The 22,495-nt window shown below is 40.6% G+C and overlaps 1 protein-coding gene across 1 annotated transcript; it reads right to left on the bottom strand.

The window, feature by feature from the left end:
• Positions 1 to 4,904: 4,904 nt before the first annotated feature.
• On the bottom strand, positions 4,905 to 22,289 carry cand2 (cullin-associated and neddylation-dissociated 2 (putative)). Its single transcript, XM_085353600.1, has 24 exons — positions 22,119 to 22,289; positions 21,015 to 21,158; positions 19,180 to 19,334; positions 18,604 to 18,727; positions 18,366 to 18,423; positions 17,825 to 18,023; positions 17,283 to 17,388; positions 15,863 to 16,005; positions 14,854 to 15,164; positions 14,264 to 14,405; positions 13,573 to 13,691; positions 13,275 to 13,421; positions 12,622 to 12,843; positions 12,325 to 12,531; positions 11,604 to 11,791; positions 10,040 to 10,205; positions 9,676 to 9,816; positions 9,036 to 9,175; positions 8,573 to 8,748; positions 8,283 to 8,378; positions 6,415 to 6,584; positions 6,173 to 6,337; positions 5,915 to 6,022; positions 4,905 to 5,644 (listed from the first exon to the last, which is right to left on the bottom strand). The coding sequence occupies exons 1-24, from the start codon at positions 22,184 to 22,186 to the stop codon at positions 5,414 to 5,416; spliced, it is 3,726 nt and encodes a 1,241-aa protein (XP_085209726.1). The 5' UTR covers positions 22,187 to 22,289; the 3' UTR covers positions 4,905 to 5,413.
• Between the last annotated feature and the right edge of the window lie 206 nt (positions 22,290 to 22,495).

Here is a 22,495-nt window from a genome sequence, read left to right as displayed (position 1 = left end):
CTCGAAGACAAACTGTCAGCTTTTGCGTTTTTTCAACAAAACATTTTATTTTAAGCTTGTTGTTCATCATCAGCATCTTGGTAGCAAGCTAACCACCCAGCTCTAGGTATAAGTAATCACTTATGCCAACTTATACACAACTGGCTGCATGTGGATTTATAAAAAAGTGTGCATGTGTGTGTGTGTGTGTGTGTGTGTGTGTGTGTGTGTGTGTGTGTGTGTGTGTGTGTGTGTGTGTGACTGCTCTAAAATGTACAGCATATGCAGCCTTTTGTTACCATCTCTCGCTGCATTCAGAATAAATGTTCTAAACAAGTGAATGCATTTGTTTAAAAATTCTGTATCTGTCCTCTTGAATTTTGATTTTTTTTTCTATCACATGCTTGTGTCTGTAATTATGGAATAATTTAAGGTATTTGCAGTTCATCTTTTAGTTCGAAATGAAGTCATCGTTGTTGCAGCTACCTCTCCAACACTGCCTTCTTCCAGAGTTAGACCACATTCTACTTTAACCCTCTGTTCATCTAACCTCAAAGCAAAGAACCAGGCACAGTTAGAGTGTTTTCAGAAGAAACTGCAACACAGTGGGATGTTGTGAAAAAAGATTGCATAACCAGTGTGTCATAGACTTCCTGTTATTGTCTTTCTCTCATACACCACATCATGTATACAATGAGAGGATGCAAAGTATGATGAGAAAAGAGTTGCGTTCAAAAGAAAATTAAGAACAATTGAGAGAAATTTACGAAACAACACTGGCGAGCGACAGACTGAAGAGACAAAGTGACCGAAGGAAACTAACTGCAGACTTCCAAAACCAACACGATGAAGTTCCTGCGACTCGTCGTCTCTCTGATGACAGGATCACTAAAGATCCTGTATATGCATATATATGTTTACTATATTTCAGTGTCTGAACTCTACAAGTCCTATCTGTATAAGAAGGACGTCTACAACCAACTGAAGTTCTCAGACACACAAATTCAATAACTGTACATCACATTTCTCTTTGCTCTGCAGGTTATGAGGCCTTCTTTGAAGTGGCTGCATATGCAGCATCATGGGTTCAATTCAGCTGCAGATAACCAAAAACAAATAAAAAAATATGATTATATTGATACATTTATTCCCAGCAGAACAACCTTAGCAAGCTCACAGAAGGATGTGTCAGAAAATACAGGCTGATTTTCTCTGTAACATGAAAAAAAAATAAAAATCTCAAGGTGGTCATTAAACGTCTTGAACAGGCAGGTCGTGGGTACTACAAATGTATTTTATCAAAGATCAAACTTATGTCCTGTCATTAAGAACATGTTATTGGAACCTGGTAAGAAATGTGTGGATGTTGTTAAGAAGGAGTAGTAGTAGTGATAGTAGCAGTACATGTGGTGTTTAACTATTCTTTAGTAGCTAAAAAGAACAATAAACAGTTCCAATATAATGAAAACCTTTCGCTTAGTGTAATCAGTCAGAGCTCGCTGAAAGAATTCGGATCATCCTTTCTGGAACTAAAAACTGAAACTCAGAGTTACCATCTTTTGACTTCCTCAAGTTTAAATTTACACTTACAATTTGTTGAAGCTGCTTTCTGGAACACAGCCCCGGTCTTCAGCTCTCAGAAATCTCTATTACAAACATTTCATCAGGTTTACCAGCTAAAGTGGATCTGTTATATGTTTTTGTGACTTTTTTCACATACATGTAAACATGTATGCTCTTGAATACCATTCTGGTCGTTTAGTTTTGGAGTAACCAACCAAATCAACAGTTCACTGCACAACCTCATCAGCTGGCACAGAGTCAACTGTTGGTTGTTTTTGAGGCCTAAAGACTAATATTGCATTAGATATATGACCAAAGTTTAAACAATAGTATGAATCTACTTTTAAACTGGTGCATGTTCATAATAAACACTGCCAGCGTTTTAAATAATGAGAAGGTTCAGGTCTCAGACTGTTCTACAAACTGTTTTAGGAGGGTTTATTTTCTAATATTGGAGCAGCATGTCACAGAGTTTTCATTCCTAATGTAGTAAAGTGTGAGTGGAAGTGTAGAAGGCATGCTTTTGTTTACCCAGTTAGTCCAAAAGGGAACAGAAATCTGAAAAACATGATCTGTCTCGCCTCTGATGCACAGAAGCCCCACCCACTAACAGTTCAAGACTTCCTTAAAAGGAAAGCTGTCTTAAAGGGGGAGGAGCTAAATAGTTTCTTTCAGATAGAGCATAAACTAAATCAAGTCTCCATAAGCAGCACTGTAAACAGACTGATTACATTCATCCATTCAGTTTCTAAACCTACGTATTCAGGGTCTCAGAAGGCCGGGGCCTCTACCCAAGCTGAGGGTATTTGAATTTGATCTGTAAAACATGCTCTACTAGAATATATCTGCATAATTTTTAAAATATGGAGCAAAATGCATCTCCTTCAAAGCAGAGTATTGATGATAGATTGATTAAATATGGATTGATTTCTATTTCTGGTTTTGTCCACAGACCCGGGGTCTGTGATTTCAGTTGTGGTTCACTGTCTGCATGTGCTGATGTTGCTGCTTATAGTCATCACATGGTTTGTCTTCAGATATCTCTGACATTTTTTCAATTTCGGAAAATCATTTATAATAAGATCTTTCTCATTTTATTTTACATACAATCACAAAATCAAAAACATAAAATGCAGAAATTATTGCATGGTTCATGCTAAATAGAAATGAGGATTTGTGGCCAAAATCATTAAAATACAATGATAAAACCTTTCTTTTTTTAATGTGTCTGAAGAGGAATGGAGCACAAAGGAAAATAAATGAGCTAGTGTGTAGCATAAAATTGTACTACATAATATCTACACAAAAAAGCACAGCACAGTACCACACTCAGTGAAAATTCACCATCCAAGGCTGAAAAGTTAAGCCAACACAAGTACCAAAAGCTGCAGCTCCTCTAATGACTAATTCAGGTTTTCTCCAAATAGACTCCTGTGTTAAACCTCTCAACTTTATGGCAGAAGATGGAGACCATGGTCATGGTCTCCACAGCTTAATGTTACCTTTAACACATTTTTTTCTATTCCCTTTTTACTTGTACGTTGCCTTTAAGCATGTTCAGTATGTGTTTATGTATTGCTCTGGCCCTGATTATATGAAACTAGCATTTACATAAATCATTTCATTAGTTAAAAAGCAGAGAGATGCCAGTTAACACAACTTTCATCTGAGAGAAAGATGTCGCTGCTACTAGTACTGTTCAAAGAGGCAGACGAACATCTTAGATCCAACATTTAACTGCTGAAGATTAATAACATTTAAATTAGAAATATGTTTGACAAGTATTTCTGTGGATAGTTAGCGAGGCCTGCAGCACAGGTGGTCCTTCTGTTGTCTCGAAAACTTGCTAAACAGTTTTTACATTTAATTGACAAGTTTTATTTAAAACCTGTAATTTACTTCAGAGCAACACACTTTACACCTTAATAAGAAGTGAAAAGCCAACAGATCTAAAACATGTAGTAAATATAGGCTTTTGTCAGCAACACTTGCTGTTTTAAAAAATGAATATTATAAAATGTGAACACACATTTATTTTAGTCTGTGAGTCACTGGCTTTAGTTTCTTCTTAAATATTGTTTTTCTGTGTGACATTATTTCACACATCATGGAGCAATTCATTTGTGCGTCCTTTCATAATGTACAAAATGGATTTTTATTAATAAATTAACTCCTCTTTTTTTCATTACATTGGAGCTTTTATTTGTGTGTGTGTTTTGGGTTTTTTAGGGCCTCATTTAACCATCTGAGGTGGGATTACATCAGATTGACTTCAGTTTGTGGAGAGCTCAAAGTGGCTAACACTTCACTTTTCTGAGTGAAATTCTAGCAGTCGTAGCGTACAGCCTGGACAGACTTCTACAAGTCTCAAAGTACACAAGCTTTTTTGCGCCACAGACCGGAATTTACAGAGAATTACTGGCAGCTGTGGTTGCCAAAATTTCACGGTGAAAGATGAACTGTAAATGTAGAACACAAAACGGTATCCTATTTTGGTAAAAATTAAAAGCACGGTATGTTTCGAGTAATTAACATACAGTTGTAACTTGTAAATTCAAATGAAAAAAGCAGCAAAGATTGTCATTCATACAGAGTTATTATGTAAATTGTAGGGTGATTAATTGTAGATAATGTTACAGATTTTTCCTGTTGTTTTCTAAGACAGTGTGCCATATTACTGTAAATTAATATATTTTCAACATATTAGTAGTGTAAAAATAAAAGCAAATCACCGTTTGTCAATCATCATCATTTACTCTTTTTGATTTAATGGTAATTTACCGTTGCCATTTTACAGTTTTCTAGGGTAATTTTTACATACATTTCTTACAGTGCAGTTGCAAAAAAAAAGAAATTTAGAAAACCATAAATTTCACACCCAAGGCTCAACTCTCGCGGCCTGGTAGCAAATGACTCACAGACGGGTCCATGGCCTGGTGGTTGAGGACCGCTGCCTTATAGGACAATTAATTACTAGTTCTTTTCTAATAATGTGTCACTGAAGTATAGATCATGAATGTTGCTGGTTATTTCCTGTCATGTTTAAAAGCTGAGGCTCACATTACTCTGTTGAACCATTCAGTCCTCAGCTCCATTGAAAACAAATCCTTCATGTTTTTTCACAATTTTATTGTCCTATAACGTAAAAAATACAAAAAAAAAAGATTCTATATATTTCTACACTTTTCCATTGATATTACATTAATCCAGACAATGTTATAACAATGCAAAATGCAAACAATGCATTAGTTGTATGACGTCCTTATACGCTCTGTTGTTTGTGCTACGTGTTACCCCAGAACTCTAAATACAAACATAATATAAATATAATAAAAACATAATACAAATTTGATTTGTCACAGTTGTTTATTTATGTGAAAAATACAAATTTTGTTTATAAACATCTAAAAGAACCAGCTCGAATAACCTGTAAAGGATGTAATCATGCTCAGTTTTACTTTAATATACCAATTTATTTATAAATCTTACAAAACTAGGGAAAAGTCTGCACTTCACACAGACAGCTGACTGAAAAGCATGTCACACTCAGTGAACAAATTTCCTTCGTGAGTGAAACACAGATGTCTGCTGTGGTGTTGTGATGTCCCATTTTCATATAGCATAAAACCAAATGTATGTTTTTTTAGATCCTGAACAAATCCATGAGAAAATCTGAAAGACCCAGGAGGCTGCTGCTACAACTTTAATTCATGTTAACTAATTTAAACCGAACTCCTGCTGGAAGGAACAAAATATGAAGAACAAAATAACTGAAAATGAAACCTGACACTGTACAAACACAGATCAGTTTAATGTGCTGTGCCTAAAGCTCATCGATAAAAACATTCTCATGAACATCTCCAGCATGTTTCTAGCTCATATCCATGCTCTCTGTGGCTCCTATACCCCCACCCTCCCCTCCCTTGATGCTCTGGTAGATAGACGCCATGTCAGTGCTGGTTTTGATTTGATTGGCAAATTCGGCCATGCTGGGGCTTCTTTCCACCTCAGGTACAGCCAGCAGGGCGGCGACAGCACGCATGGCCGAGCGCCGCAGCTCCTCCTGCTTTTCAAACTCCTGCTTCACAGAACCGGCCTTCACCTGCAGGTGGAGGAAGGAGACGGAGACTTCATTTCAAGGCAGAGGGAAACTCAAAGTTACAACTCCAGGTTTGTAAAGATCTCTGTGTATTTTACCTTTAAACTATAAAAAAAGGTTCATAGAGAGTAAGGATGCGGTTTTTATAAATAATTTCTGGTAAGTTGTGTTTAAGAGACCATCAACTCCAATCCATGCAGTTTTTTTTTATTTTCTGAATCATAATGTTTTAATGAAGTGTTGATTTCTAAGACTGTGTGTCTGTTTGAGTACTTTGGTGGTGACGGTCGCTTTAAGTGGTTCCACCAGCCTGTCCAGTCTCTGGAGAACAGCAGCAGGACACAGAGAGACCAGTCTGGCCAGCATCAGGAAGGTCAACATCTGCACAGTGATATTAAAAACAAGGAGAAAATGATCAAAAATAAATCATTATTTTCTGATTGCTGGTGCTACTGAACACCCCAGAAATCATTCCACAGGACAGAAGGTAAAGAGGTGGATCATTTTTACTTTAACTATTTTTCCACCCACTCTGATATCATAGTGGTCTTTGAGTCCTTCCTCTACATGATCCAGGAACTGCAGGATGTCCAGCCCCTCCAGGCAGCTGTCCAGAAGACTGTACATACACTCAAATGCAGCTTTACGCACATCCAACCCATCATCAACAGTGTGCTTGAACGGACCCATCTCCACCTGCAGCACACAAACAGTAAAACGTCTGCACAGAGCATGAACAGAAACGCCTGCTGCTTCTAAATCAGCTAACTCACTTCTCTGATGAGGTCCTTCCTGATCTGGGTCTCCTTGTAGAGGTGAGGCAGCACTCTTCCCAGGAGACCGCGGATCAGAGACGGTTTGTTATGAGCTGCTGAGTTAAACATTACCAAGGCGATACGTCGCACATTGATGTCCTCATCCTGCAGGGTCTTCAGGAAGTCACCTGTCACACAGAGATGACATCACAGCTTTTTATTTTTCAGAGCCTCATCTGGGTTTTTATATTTGAGTCAGCATTAGACTTCAGTTTATATTTAAGATTAAATGAACATTTGTTTTGGTTTTTAAGTGGGATCATATGAGGAACTTATCTGTAGTCAGTGTATCACTTATCTGTCAACACATCCAAGCATCAATCTGTGGGGCTGAAAAATGCTACCAACAAAGAAGGGGGAAAACTGCAGTTCCTATAATGGCCACACAGGTTTGAGACAAATGAGAAGACTCCACTCAGGCAAGTCTGCTGGACCAGACAGGGTGAGTCCTCGTGTTCTCAAGGCCTGTGTATAAACTGTTCCTGATGAGTTTGAGTTTGCAGACAGTCCTGGTGCTGTGGAAGACATCTGTCCCAGTGGCCCCCAGGACTACAGACCCTTGGAAAGTCTCATCCTTGACCTGCTATGAGCTACAGTCAGGCCACATCAGGATCCCCTTCATTTCGCTTACCAGCCCTGCGTCGGAGCAGAGGACCCTATTCATCTACCTGCTCAATTGTGCAGAATCCTCTGCAGCTCAACGTGACAAAAACCAAAGAATTGATTGTGGACTTTATGGGGATCAGGAAACCTGTTTCAATCCAGGAGGACAAAGTGGAGGACTATAAATACCTCAGAATAAACGTTGATAATAAGCTGGACTGGGTTAAAAACACCACTACACTCTACCAGAGTGGCCAGCGCCATCCTCTATGCCGTTGCATGCTGGGACAGCAGGCTGAGGAACAACTTATTCTATGCTGTTCTTATTGTCTTGGGGACACTGTAACCACATAATTTCCTCAGGGATTAATAAAGTATTCTGATTCTGCTTGAAAGGCGAGTCAATCTGATTATGAGACATGTTATACTATGTGTAATGATACTACCGGTACAAGCCTGTATTTCAATGCAGTGTGATTCTTCAGGAATTGAAAGGGAGAGCATACATCTACAATGAGTGATGTTACATCTGACAGCATTGACAAAATGAGGCTTGTTTCTCTGACATGAGATCACTGCTTCGTGATGTGCCTCGAGCTGTTGAAAAGATGCAGGAATTTTAATTTTCTGTGTGAACTGGATCTGGCGTGACTCTGAGGATCATCACAAGCTTGCAAGGAGATTATAAGAACATTATGGAGCCAACAAGGTGAAAAATATCCGCAGTTAGGGAGCATTTAGACATGATATCTCCTAATAATGACACACATCTTCTCAAATCAATCTCAGAGAGGATGGTTGGTTAGAGGTGTCTGTGTGTATAGCAAAAATAAAATACAGAACCTGATATCCGCTGGTAGGCACCCCACATGTATTATCACAGCTGGGCTGCTGTACATCGAATGAACAGTAGATGTCATTACTTCAAAATGAGCAATTGTTCGGAAAGATTCGACACATTCACGGAGCTTCATCGCACCATCACCATCTACAAGTGTTCCAGTCTACCCGTTGGACCAGGTCAGCAATTAAAGTTTTAGGTTTAGAACTTGCTTTCACACAGCCTTTTCCAAAGGGAAACACCAGAATTGCTCGGCTACCTCTGCAAATCTGCATATGTGAGCCATTAACGTTTCACCATGAAACTGAATCTTAGAAAAATGTTCCCACTTTACTGTAAAAAGATGAAGAGTAATGATGTAACATGGGATGCAAACATTTACCTATGCAGTCTTTCAGCAGTGAATCTATAGGTGCCGGGTGGTCAACAATAGTGAACTTGATGGCTGTTACCACGGTGCTGCGAGCTAAAGGAGAACCTGTGGAGACAATGTAACAAAAATAAAGATTTTTGTATATATTTTTTTCTCATTCATATTGAAGCCATATTAATACAAAATGTCAAGACCATGTACAGAAACAGAGATTGACCATGAAGATGTTAATTCTGCATTATTTGTTGCATCTGACATAAAAAACAAAAATATAAAACAGTTCTTAAATATCATCCTACCAGTTTTAAGTTGTTGTTTAAGTCGAGGCAGAAGTGCTGCCGGATTGACTAAAGTGAGTTTTCCCAAACATTCAGCCACCAGGTTCCTGGTGCCCTCCTCCTGACACTCGCAGTTCTGAAACAGCAAGGCCCACACAGACTCTACATGGGGCGAGAGACTGGAGGCTGGACAGACACTGAACAAAGAGAGAGAGGAGGAAGGAAACTTTAAGAAAACTTTAAACTTATTTTATTCAACATATGTCATGCAAATTTTGTTGCAAAGCTTTGCAAAGTTTTTTGGCAAAATCTATCATTTTTATCAGCTTAAATATTAAACTGTTACTGCAAAATTCACACTTAAACTGCAGTGAACTCATAAATGATGCTTTTCAATGATCACCTGCTTCAGAGAACAACAACAGATTATGGTGAATTAAATGCACACACACACATTTAGCCAAACATTCAACAGAACACACACCTGATGACTTCTTTGAGGGAGTGAAGGAGCAGGTACTGTCTCCGTGGCTGGGCTGAGATCTCCTTCAGGAGGAAGGGCAGGTAATCGCTCAGGCAGCCGACGGCCATGCTGCCTAAAGCGCAGGAGGCTGCCGTCTTCACCTGAAATCACAAACAAGATGTCCACACAGTCGGCTGTCTGAGCTTATTTAACCTTTGTCGCATTAATTCATCGACTGAACTAACCCACTCTACTCTCCACACAGTTTGCTCCACAGAGCTAAAGCAACATCTCATTCTGAAGGATCTTTTTTACTGATTGTCAGATCTCTAAATCTTCTTTAAGCTCTGTTTTCACACCTCCTGTTTCTGGCCGTTGTGAAACAACTATCAGACACTGAAGAAGCACTTACCTAATAAGTAGTAAAACAAACAACTGGCACTGATATCAAAGCAGTAAAAGGGTAAAAAACAAAACGGACTTTTTGACTAATTAGGTTTCAATATCAAGGAAATGTAACTGTGATGTGGGGGAAACAATCAGTTTTCCTTTGTGGAAAATAAACAATCGGATTTGGAGAAGCTCTTCTTTTAACTAAAAGATAAATTTATTCATTGTGAATGAAAAATTTAAATATTCAGATGTGGATAGTGTGTCCTACCTCTTCACTGGTGGAAGAGAAAGCCTCCAAGATGACTCCCTGCACCTCCTTACTTCCTCCCAGACTGCCCTTCCTCCCCACCTCCCCCAGACACAACAGGGCGAGGACACGAGCAGCCTCTGGAGAGCCGGGATTCTTCACCTGAGGAGAGGAGAGGGCAGAATTTCAATGAGGTAAGTGTTAAAGTAATAACAGCAAAGAAAACAAAGGTGGCTTCTAAGAGGACAGTTTCAGATCAAATTTTATAAAACAAACAAACACGAAATTTGTCTAACAAATTTATATCTCATGTCTGTTTGTGTCACATTCTTAGAGGAAACCTCCATTGAAGCTAAAGCAGAGTACAAATGCCAGACTCTCACACCTGCTGTATGAAGCCGGCCACAGTGCCAGGAGTCTCTTTGGGAGAAGCAGAGGACAGAGCAGCCACACAGTGAGCGACTGAGTGGTAGGACTGCCTATGGACGATGCTGCCATCTGCAGAAGACTGAGATCTGTGAAACGGCTCCATGAGAGACTTCAGCAACTGACTGAGAGGAGAGGAGAGGATTATAATCCCGGGTGTAGTATTTGTGTTGATATGTTGCTAACACTAAATGGACTGATCTGATTAAATCTTCCAGTTATAGTTTAACAAAGGTGCTGGGAAAAATGTTCTGATTCATATCAAACAATATAATTAAAGATCTTTAAGAAAAATTACAGATAGAAATAAAAAATCTTGAGCAAACAGGAAGAGTGCAGACGGAAAACGTAGACCTGTCAGAGTAGAATCCAACCAAGCATTTGCGCTGACCATTATTATATTATTCTGTAAAAAATATATCATACACGAAAATAAGTGTACTGCAGTGATTGAGGCATTTCACCCCAACTGAATGTTCGTCTGGTCTGGATCCAAGATCAAGCTTTGCCTGAACAAAAAGCATTTTCAGGTATATGGACAGTATGTACACAAATGATAGAATATAATTAATCTGATGAAGGTCACATGGACTGAAATATACACACAGTCGGAGGAAGACACACTATACATCTTGCTCATATGTTAATCGGCAGTACAGGAACATCAACATGACTTGCTGATGCAATGTTGGGTTAGTTGAGGCTAACCAGGTCACTTGTGGTCATGATTAACATGTTTTAAACAAGACTTTAGCAGCTTGTGAGTGCAGAGTCTGACTCTTATCTGACAAACCTTCAGGGGAAAGACTTGCTTTACTGCCACTTTAAATAGAAGATGTTATCAGGTTGTGTCATTCTCCTGGTTTGGTTTAATTATCTCAAAGTCAACACAGAACAAACTGACTCATGCTTATTTTCTCAGACCAGACAAACTTCTCCAAAGCCAGAGAAGACATTACACAACAGACTGAGTATTCCTCCCTCCGAATACTGAACTGATATTTATCTGTAAAAACTTTGGAGTTCCCCTGCAGATGGTAATTACATGAATATTCATTTCTTGGAGATAACACTCACACTGACGTCTACACCCAGGGGATGTGATTTAATGTGGACTCCTGGGAATCTGATGGTGTTTCAATGCGCTGTTTCATATTCTTGCTGTCTAATAATATAAAATAATGACTTCTAATCACTTAAACACATTTGAACTGTGGCTTTTGGAAGGTTTTCATGGCATTTGATGAGATAACTACTGTTTACATGCCTGAGGGAAACACTGGAATGATGCACTGCTGCTCTTTTAAAAATGTGGGCTAAATTAGAGGCTTTCCATCAACTATTTAAAAACATTTGATTCATATCAGTGATTAAAATTCATTATAGTTTAACGAAAACATTATAAATAAGCCATTAGCAATAATCCTCAGCACTAAACAGCTTTCCCACTCCAAAACTGTTGATCTGTCCAGTGTTATTAGGATAAATGACCCAAAGAGATTCACAACCACATCCTATCTCACCTGTAGCTCAGATTACTGGTTTTGGACAGCACCAGTGCTTGCAAGTACTCGAGTATTGCTTCCAGAGTGCTACCCTGCAGGAGCGGTGAATGGATGAGTCTGAAGACTCCCGGCAGAACAGACGAGCTGATCTTAGCCAGAGTCGAGGGGTAGGCTTTGGCCATACCGGTGAGCAAGGTGATGGACACCTAAACAAAGGCAAACTACAGGTAGATTCAACCACAACATGTTTCATGTGTCCAACAATGTCTGCAGGCAACATCCTGTTTTAAGGAAAGCTGACTCAGCGGCCTGTGAACTTTTGAGTCATGCAGCTACGCTAACAGAGAACAAGGAGAAAAAATCTAAATAAAAATCAAAATGAGCAGAATAAGATCCCCGCTTTCCACCAACACATGTAATCTGAGCCCTAAACTTTATGTTTGATATTCCTTAACCCACTTCCTAAATGTATATGTTTTTCTTGGTGTGAACTATATGATGGAACAAAAAGAACCACCTCCAAAAATCTGCAATTACACATTTTTTACCATAATACGACATAAAATAGGCACATTACTGCTTTCTAAAAGGCAATCTCAAAAAGTAAAACTTCCTGTCACTGTCTGTCTAAGTTCAAATGTCATGCACATGCACGTTGATTCATTTATGAAAAAAAATTTTATTCTATAGATTTAATTCTTGACCTGATTCATGTGCATGTTCGGTTCAGTGCCTGTACCTGTGAAACATGCATGTCACTCTCATCCACCAGAGTAGGAAGTTCGCTCAGCACGGGCTCCAGGGCTGCAGGTTTAATGCTGGCAGCGTGATGAGTGACCAGCGCCGTCAGACACGCCAGCGTCCCGAGCTTCAACGCCCGCTGATTCTTCCTCAAGAAAGATCCCAGCACAGAGAGCGCTTCTGGCAGGATGGGTGACATGTCGATCTGTAGAAAAGGACAGGAAGTTACTAAAATCTTTCAAATTAAATAATGTGTTCATTAAATTAAAAAAACAAAACGAAAGTCATAATAAACCTTTAACGGAGAGGCAGCGATGAGGGTGATGGTCCTAACTGCTGTTAGTCTTGTGATCTCATTCTTTAATCTCTCCAGAAAGATCGCCAAGACTGCCTGAACTTCTGCCCTCAGGTGGTCACCAAGGTGACAAACAATGTGACCCATACAGGAAATCGCTCGTTCTTTTACTTCCTGGTCGATGTCTGTTGCTTTGAGCCGCTTCATCGTTACAGAAAACACCTTTGGGAAAAATAAATAAATTAAAATTATAAAGAAAAGGTAGAACCTGTTCCACACATCAGGAAAGCCTTGTGAAGGCACCAGCACAGCAGCACAAAATTCCTGGTGCCAAAGTATGAACCAGCGATGTCAGAGACCATGAAGAGGGAGCAGTCACAGAACCTTTTGATCACAGTTTGTTTCAGATGTTTTTAAAATCTATAATTCTGTAGAAATACTTTGATTCAGGCAAGCAGGAAAGCACCGGCAAAGTCATGTTTGTTCATTTTCCTTAGACAAATCACAGTATTTAACCTGCCATTCACAGTCGTTTTTCATTAATTCTTTGCTCCCACAACACATGAAAAATGATAAATAGACAGGATGCTATGGAGCACAATTAAATTAAACCGCCTCAGACCAGAAAGCAAAACAGTCCTGAGCTATTTCACCTCTTTAACGAACGGTTTAGGGTCAAATCCTCCTGCTTGTCCCTGCGGTCTCATCACTTTGACCAGGTGCTGGATGACCAGCAGAGCCTCTGAGGTGATTTTATAGAACGTGTCCTCAATGCATGCAATCACTGGGGGCAGCAGCACCTGCAGGGGTCACAGCACAAGTTAGTCTTTACATTCTCATTATTGTTGAAAAATTTAGTGATTCAACTTTTTAAAGCTGCAGATCCCCCGAGTCATTATGAGAGACAGTGTACAGGTTTCAAGACAAAGCCTTAAAAGAAGTTTTTGAAACCTGCATGTGTGGCTGAAAGGCCTGAGGAGGGTGGGAGAGGAGCAGGACGTTGAAGAAGGAGAGCGCATCGATCCTCATGGTGGACAGGGTGGATTTGTCTGTCAGGGAGAAGACGATGCCTGCAGGAAGGAGGGGACAGGAACAGAAAGAAAAAAAGAAAGAAAGAGTGGGAGTAAGGAGCCAAAATACAGCAGCTGAAGTGAAAGAGAAAAGCTACTGGGAGACTTAGGAACAGCCGGTTGTAGGAAATGTGTGAGTTTTAGATCTTAAAGATCTTAAAGATCTCCCTTAAAGTCTATGTGACTTTGCTGAAAAGAGAGTGAAAGTTTCTGACCAGTTTGACGGTTAAGAATTAATTTGTAATGCATGTGTGTGTGTGTGTTCCTGTCTAGCTATCTTTGTGAGGACCGAAATCTGCATTCTACTATACTTGTGAGAACCAACAGTCATTTGTGAGGACACGCAACCCGGTCCTCACAAATTTGAAGGCATTTAAAGGCATTTTTGGGGCTCAAAATGTGGTTTTAGTGTCTGGGTTACAATTAGGTTATGGTTAGGTTTAGGGTAAGGGTTAGGGTTAGGCAATCATTTTTAATGGTTAGGGTAAGGGGCTAGGGAAAGCATTATGTCACTGAAGGACCTCACTAAGATAGTTGAATGGGGTTGTGTGTGTGTGTAGGTGTGTGCCTACCAGGTATCAGGGCAGGTATATGCTCTTCCAGGGCTCCCGGTACAGTGTGAGCCAGCTCAGTGAGGAGACAGAAGCAACCCTGTCGGGATTTGATGCTCTTCTCCTTCAGCTGTCTGTGGAGGGCCTTTACAGTCGCCGGCACCTGGACACACAAATCGCCGCACAATTTATTTCTGCAATTCATATTTACGAGACGCTCAGCAGAACTGGAAGACTGCAACATCTTAGATATGGACACGTTTGTTTAAAGGCGAAGAAGCTCAAGCAGGTTTTTTCAGACAGAAAGTGAAGGGTCTGTTTAGGCTCATATATGGGATAAGCATGCAGGCATTTGGAATTGTAAATCATAGAGAGCTACTCTGATGGAGTCCAAGAATAAAAAGATGATGCTAGAAATGAGCAAAGATCAGCTGATTTGCCTGGACTGTTAGGTAGTCTCGACTCTGTAGCCTGCCTTTTAAATTTAAATACCAAACATCTTTGAATTTTAGGTAAGTCAATGACACCTTTAAAAATGTAATTTAAATTTATCTACTTTTCAGCTCTACTTGTGAAACTCAATTAAACTCCATCCAAAAACTTCTCAGCACCTGTTTTTTCAGCAAGGCGACTGCCGGCTCCTCCTCTCTTCTCACCCCGGGATCTGAACCAGACACGATGAGGCTGTGGCGACTCGATGCCACCCGTGTTTGTCTCAGCAACGTTGAAAAAGCAGTGAAGACGTCGGCCCTGACGTTCTCCTCGCGCTCCTTGAATCGTGCCAGCAGAGCGGGGCAGATGGAGGAGTAGAAGGAGAGCAGGAGGTCCAGACGCGTGCTGATCAACGCCTCCAGACACTTGATGGAAGAGCGCCGCACCTTCCAGCTCATGTCATCGTCATCACTGTACTCGTCGTCTGACTCTGAGTGAAGTCGTGAAACGAGAATAAACTCGATTTGCTTCATACAGGTGATGGATGGAAGACAGCAAAACTCAAAAGATCTCACATTTTGTTGTGTGAAGTTTGTAATAGTTTTAAGAATCGACAGACTCAATCTGAACAAAAACAGCCACTTTTGTTGAAAAGTTATTTCTAAATCAGATAAACTCACTTAAAGAATACAGGTACAAAAATCATCCATATGCAGCCTAAATGTCTTTAACTTCAGTGTTTTTAATGTAGTCTGTGTTCATACGAACATTTCATGCTTCAATGTCAGTTATAAAGACCTGCTTTAAAGACTGATATTTATGTTTTAAAATACATATGAAAATGTAAACACCAACAACATAGAGGCCTATTTGGGAACCAAGAAAACAGCATTAAAGAATAAAGGTTGTCCTGCTGTGGTGTCAGCTGCAGGTAAGGACTGTTGTTCTCTCTGAGCTCTCATTTGTTCACATTTTCACGCCACTGAAAACGGACAAATGATCAGTTATCATTTGGCCATTTGGAATGTAACCATGGATGTACAGATCGTAATTGCTGGATTAATTCAAAACTAGACACCTAAAACATGATGATTGATTACCATCATATTCTGTATGTTCCTGTTATTTGCTTCCTGTTAATAGTTTTTCTGCTAAATTTCTATTCACAGACACACAGATCTCACACACCTTCCTCAAGCTCATCATCTATGTCCATTCTATCTTCATCCTCCTCCTCGTTGTCATCATAGTTGTAGTTGGGGTCAAAGGTCATATACTTAAGACAAAGTTGAGTCACTGTGGCAATGTGAGGCGACATCTCCTTTGGACACCTGCCAATCAGGAAGTAACAGAAAGAGCCACAGTAAGGACACGGAGTGTGGGTATGTACGCCTGTGGGTCATGCTGAGGGGACAATGACCTGTTTACAACATGGACTGAACAGAGGTCCCAATAGTGCAGACCTTACCAAAGTGTGGGGCCCGCCCCCCTATGGGGGGGGGTGCAGAGCCATTACAGGGGGGGGCGTATGAAAAGGGGGGGAAAAAAACAAAACGCTTGGACACTGCTAGCACGGGGCGCCTCCACAAACGCAAAGCAGGAGATGAAGCATCGCTGAATATGTTTCCAAACCAACTTCATTCTAAGCCAAAGACTTGAAAATATGGTGAAGCATATCTGCTCTTTGGCTTCACCTGCACAAGTGCTGAGGTAGGTCTCCCTGCAGGGTTGGTTTTCCCTGCGTCGGGAGCAGCGCTGGGCTGTTCAAATCACGGACTAACAGTATCCCACAGCTGTTAATGCTTTTAAATCCATTTTGCACAGAGAGGCATTTTTTGAAAAATGTATTGATAGCAATGTTGAATATTATTACACATGAAAAAAAAAAACAACTACACGTAAAATAATCACACGGTGACGCCTCTGCCTTTCTAAATAGAGAGACAGTAACTGCGTGTGTGTATGTAAGTGTGTAAAAAGTGCAGACAGTCAGATTAACAGTATTTTGTCTCTATCTGCCATTCTGCAATTCATCTCATGTAAACAATAACGTGGCGCACAGCGTGACGTGAAAAAAGGCTCATACCTTTGACATTGCGTGACGAAGTCTGTATTCCTCGTCCACACGTAAACGCAAAAAAGGAGTTTTAAAAAATCTCCGTTTTAGGTGATTCCAAACGCCGTTTACGTGTGGACGAAACAGCTGCGTGTTCAAAAATACCCGTGTAGGTGTGGATGTAGTGTAAAAGAGTTAGTAGCTTATTTTATTACTACCTGTAATTTATTGCAGTTTACTTGTATTTCCTTAATTGTTTACTAAATGTTTGAGGTGTGAAAGGGAGCAAAATATGGGCGTGTGTGGTTGGAGGATGTGTTTGTGCGTGTGCATGAGAAGGGGGGGGCATTTTTCTTGTAAAGCAAAGGGGGGCTTAGCAAAAAAAGTTTGGGAAACACTGCTATAGTGAATGTATATAAAGACTTGCTTCAAGGTAACAATTAGAACAGGGTTAGGTCTGTAGAGCTTCTGGTTATAGTCAGTGTAACTCTGTGGGAAATCAGCGTGAAAATATTGTCCCCTAAAGTGATGGAAACATGACTTTGTTTGTACCTGCGTATAAAAGCTTCAAAGGCCTGGAAACAATACTCTCTCAGCTCATCATCTTCTACTCCGGTGAACTTTACCACCATTGGGATCAACTTCTCTAAATGTTCACCTACAAACCACAAAGAATGGGAAAAGAATCTACACTTTAGATGTTTTTCTTCACTAAATGACACAAAAAATGCATGAAGAACCAAAGTTTAAAAAGATCCACGAGTCTGCAGCCATGTGGGGGCTTCATACAGTGCAAGGGCACCAGATGAAGGGCCAAGAGCCGACTTCCCCCTACAGGGAAAGTTGGAGGAAAGTCATCATCTTAGCTATCAGTGCTAAATTGAATTCTAGATCATCTGAAAGGCATTTACATGTCTGAGTGTGGAACATTTGCTACATTAGTGAAACTAAGAAGATGTATTCTATAAAAAACAGTCAGAATACAGGAGCGCTGGACTATCAACATCTGAAACCTTTCAGAAGACCGGTCACTGTCCTACTAGTTTGTTTCCCCATTCAGCACTGAAGGCGGCATAAACACAGCATCAGCTCACCGACTCGATGGCCGCCCTGACGACTAATGGTTGCCAGGCACTGGATGTATGTTCTTGTCATTGATGTGGGCGGACCCTTGGCCAGCTCTTTCATCAGGTGTTCTGTCAGCTGGGAGAAGAGGGCAGGGCTGCAGCAGGGCACCAGGTGACCGAGAGCTAAGATGGAGCGCTTCCTGACCGCCATTCTGGGGCTGGTTAACTGCAGCATCCAAATGACGAATGAATGAAGAAACATTAACGAGCAGATAAAGGGACAAATGAGTAAAAATACAATCAAATAAACTGTACAACAAAATGAATGAAAGTCATCATAAAGCTGTTAAAGCATACAGTAAATATACTGAAAGCAACGTGAAATGAGAGAGTGATGTGCACGATTCTTATAAAAACGGGTTTCTTATAATAATATGAAAAATATCCTGCTATCTTAAGTATACTAATAATTATGTCTAAAAACAGATGACAGTGATTTTTTGGGTTGTCATGGTAGCACTACACTGTAAAACCACAGTTAACATTTGAGCGGCTGAGTGTTTCTCACCTGAGGCAGCAGGCTGGAGAGCAGAGAGCTGTGGAAACTGACCAGTGCACCACTCAGCCTGTGGAAAAAAAGCAAACAGTGAAAAGCTTAAAAGTTCAGCAACGTGTACCGTGTGTGTGTGTGTGTGTGTGTGTGTGTGTGTGTGTGTGTGTGTGTGTGTGTGTGTGTGTGTGTGTTTGAGCTGGTACTTTTCTAATGTGGGACAGTCATCACGTTTGGACCGAGATCTTGTTTTTACCTTCCCAACATGTCCGACAGGATGTCCAGGGCCTCTAACTGCACAGACACATCATCGTGTTTCCCCATGGCACCAATCAGCTGGGAGGTAATCTTCTTACACACGCTGCCTGTCAGAGTCAAACCTGTGGATCCAACCCAAAACAAGGATGTTTAAAGAACTTTGAGCTTTCACTGCCTTCAAATGATCAGACATCCTGATTTCAGCTCACATTAAGGACTGTAGTTGCTGAATAATTGTGACAATTAAGCCCAGATGGCAGCGAAAGTGTGCAAAAATTAATGGTGAAAAAGTGACAATTTACAATTATTGGTTATTATTTAGTGAAAACACAAATATGGCATGTTGTAGCTGTGTAGGTAATTTCAGACACTTTTACATGCAGTCCCAGGAAAATTACAAACTTATTAAAGTAAAATATGAATGACTGTCTACAATGTAAGCTTTGCTTCTATGCCATGTATTATTGATGCTCTTCATACTCTCGAAGTTGCCCCTTTAACATGAGATGGAAATCCACCATTAAAAGCTGATCATCACGACGAGGAGACAGGTGGGAGGACAGTGAGCGCTCACCTGAGGATGTGAGTGGCAGCTCTGCGATCACGGTCTTCAGTCCCATGCTGGAAATGTCCCTCAGCTGCTCTTTGTCCGACGTCATGTTTGAACACAGCACGTCCACCATCGTCTCCACCTGGGGCTCCTTCACTTTGCTCACCAGAGGCGCCAGGCTTAAAAACAAACACACCAAGTTAAAAAATGTCATAATTTTGTTTCAAACCACTATTTGTTTAAATAATTATGTGATAGAAATATGACCTGTAGTATCTAACCAAGCACTTTGCAAAAACAAAAAGGTGGCTATCTAACACACAGCCTGCTACACAGACACCATCAATACTTTAAGTCCAGCAGAAATGAAGGTACCACTCTCATTTTAGTGCATTAACACTCTTATAGCTTGCCTTCAAGACCTTGAAAGGGACAAAATCATTGACCGCCTTACATATCACCGCCTTTACCCAGGGGATGCCATACCCTGCATTTACGGACTTCCTAAGATCCAAAAGGAAGCTGTCCCACTCAGACCCATTGTCAGTAGCATAAACTCAGCCACTTACAACATCTTGAAACACCTTGCTACTGTCCTAGCACCTCTTGTGGGGAACACCCCACATCACATCAAGAACTCCACCGACTTCACCGACAAGGTCCAGAAACTTACCCTGGACCCAGATGAAACCATGGTGTCCTTTGATGTAGTCTCCCTCTTCACTTGCATACCCACCACGGAGGCAGTGGAGACTGTCAGAAAACAACTACAAGAAGACAGCTCCTTGGAAGACAGGACCAACTTCACACCCGATCAGATTTGCACACTGTTAGACCTCTGCCTCACCACTACATATTTCAAATATAACGAGGGTTTCTACAGACAAAAACATGGCTGCGCCATGGGCTCCCCCGTGTCACCTTTTGTAGCCAACCTTTACATGGAGGAAGTGGGCCATCTGACCTCAGGAAATCACATGATAGGGTGGGGCCAGGTTTCAGAATGAGCTCACCCGAAACCCTGGCTGATTGGGACCTACACCCGCTTTCACACCTTGGCTCATGTGATTAGGTAGAGGCTCGTCAGGGGGTCCTTTGTCCCTCTTTGGGGGGAAACTCCCACTGGGTTTAAATCTGGGACTCTCCACCATTTGACCTTAGAACTGAAGAAGCTTCTCGGATGAGAGGTGAAACGTCTTCAAGCAACTTAAACAAGTCCAGACGCTTTTCTTTCCAAGCTCCTTAGCCTACGATGACCTGGATGACTGAGAACCTTCACAGACATATTAACACTCTTATCCTTATTTAATTCAATTCAGGTCAATTCTGTTTTATTTATACAGCGCCAAATCACAACAACAGTCACCTCAAGGTGCTTTATAGTGTAAGGTAGACCCTACAATAATACTTACAGAGAAAAACCCAACAATCATATGACCCCCTATGAGCAAGCACTTTGGTAACAGTGGGAGGCTCCCCGCTGAACTCTGATATAATGCTGTCACTTTCCATTACCTTTATTCAAAAGACAAAAGTTTCCAGAAACAGACTTTCGAGTAAATGGGAGTAGATGATACAGTAAAACTTAAAATAGTCTATAACTCAAGGGTTGGGGATAATGCAGCCCTCTGGTGGTTAAACCTAGTTAACCCTTCCACAGAGGATAGTTACAAAGAGCACCTTTCTAGGAATCCAAAAATAAATCTGGATAAATAAAATACAGTTTACATGAACTAAAGGGCCCGTGGTTGAAGCTAACCTTTGACCCCTGACCAGACTGTGGAGTTAAGGAAAGAAAACACACCAGGACACTGACTTCTGGCACCGGTTCACACTGTGCGTACGAGTGAGATTTTTACCATTTCACAGCCAGGTTCTGCACCTCCCCATTCTTGTCTTCCAGCAGTTTGAGCAGCATGGTCACAACTCTTCTCTCGCTGTCCTCGTCCAGCTTAATGCTGTCCTTCTGCAGCTCCAGCATCAGGTCATTGGTGGCCATGAACCTGCACACACACACACACACACACACACACACACACACACACACACACACAGATAGAGACCAAAGTTAATAAACTGATCTGTGAATCCTTTCAGTAATCCTTCTTTTCATTACTGCCTCAAAAAAGGGTCAAATAATGAATTAAGTGTCTAGATTTGTTTAGATGTCTATTTATTCTTTAATTAGATGCTTTTTCGACACTTCTGTTACAATTGTGGTCTTTCAGTAAAGATGTGCACATTACTTGTCCAATAAATATTTAGCTCATCAATTCAATGACAACAAAGAGAGAGGTAGAGGTTGGTATTATTAAGTAATTCAAATCTATACTTGTGTTGTTGTTGGCTTATAGATGTGTTTATAACACTCAAAGAGTTATCAAAACATGTAAAACAGTTGCAGAATATACTTTTCTTGGTCATACATGGCAGTAAACCCAATATGTGTTCTCCAGTGTTAAAAACATCTCCAAAGATATTTTGCAATGTATTAAAAGATTTTTAAGACAAAATAAAATAACAAAAATCTCCAACATTCTTGAACCTACTGCTATCTACCTGGACAACAACGACTCACTTTATCAAAATATAAAACTATTTAGATCATGAATTTATCATGTTAGCAAAAAATCCCTACTTCCAATTTCTGTAATTGAGTACTTTAAAAAAAATCACAGCCGACACAGATATTTACAAACATATTTTGATAATGATTAAATTAGTCAATAATATTAATATAATATTTGGAGTTTTTTATGAAAACGTAACCTTGGTTAGGTAAAATTGTTACATCTATTTTTTGTTTTCAGGTAGAGAAAACTAATAAATGATGTGTCGATTAAATAAAAGTAATTAAGACTGTATAGAGGGCACTATTGTCTCCTCTGTGGTAAAATGGCACACACAAGTCGGGGTTTTAAAAAAGTGTCATCTCACTGTGAGAGCTGCTCACTGTTTCTTACCTGAAGTCTTTGTCAGTGGAGGTCATTTTCTCCAACAGGTTGGAGATGTGGTAGGACACACTCGACATCTTTCCACTGTTTAGGCTGTCACTCAGGCTGAGAAAAAGTTTTTTTCCAACGGTAAACTCAGAAAACTGGCCACCAGATTTAAGCCGACAACATGGCGAGGCTAGGGGGGGCAGAGAGGAGAGCTGACGGCCTGATGGAACCCGACACTCGGCGTGCCCGGCCAAAAATAGACGGCAAGGGAAAGTGGTTCAGCTTTGTGGCGCCGCCGTGTGGACACACGGAGTCCAACCGGCCATACGGAGGCGGTAATGTGCCGATAAACCGAGTTTCAAGTCTTATTTTTACGCTAATTTGCCGAAAAAAATGCC

Source organism: Diplotaxodon limnothrissa, linkage group LG5 (genome assembly GCF_057381915.1).
Source record: "Diplotaxodon limnothrissa isolate DT_005_m linkage group LG5, D_limnothrissa_male_GT1.1, whole genome shotgun sequence".
Taxonomy (NCBI): domain Eukaryota; kingdom Metazoa; phylum Chordata; class Actinopteri; order Cichliformes; family Cichlidae; genus Diplotaxodon; species Diplotaxodon limnothrissa.
This window is presented reverse-complemented; position numbering and strand designations above follow the sequence as displayed.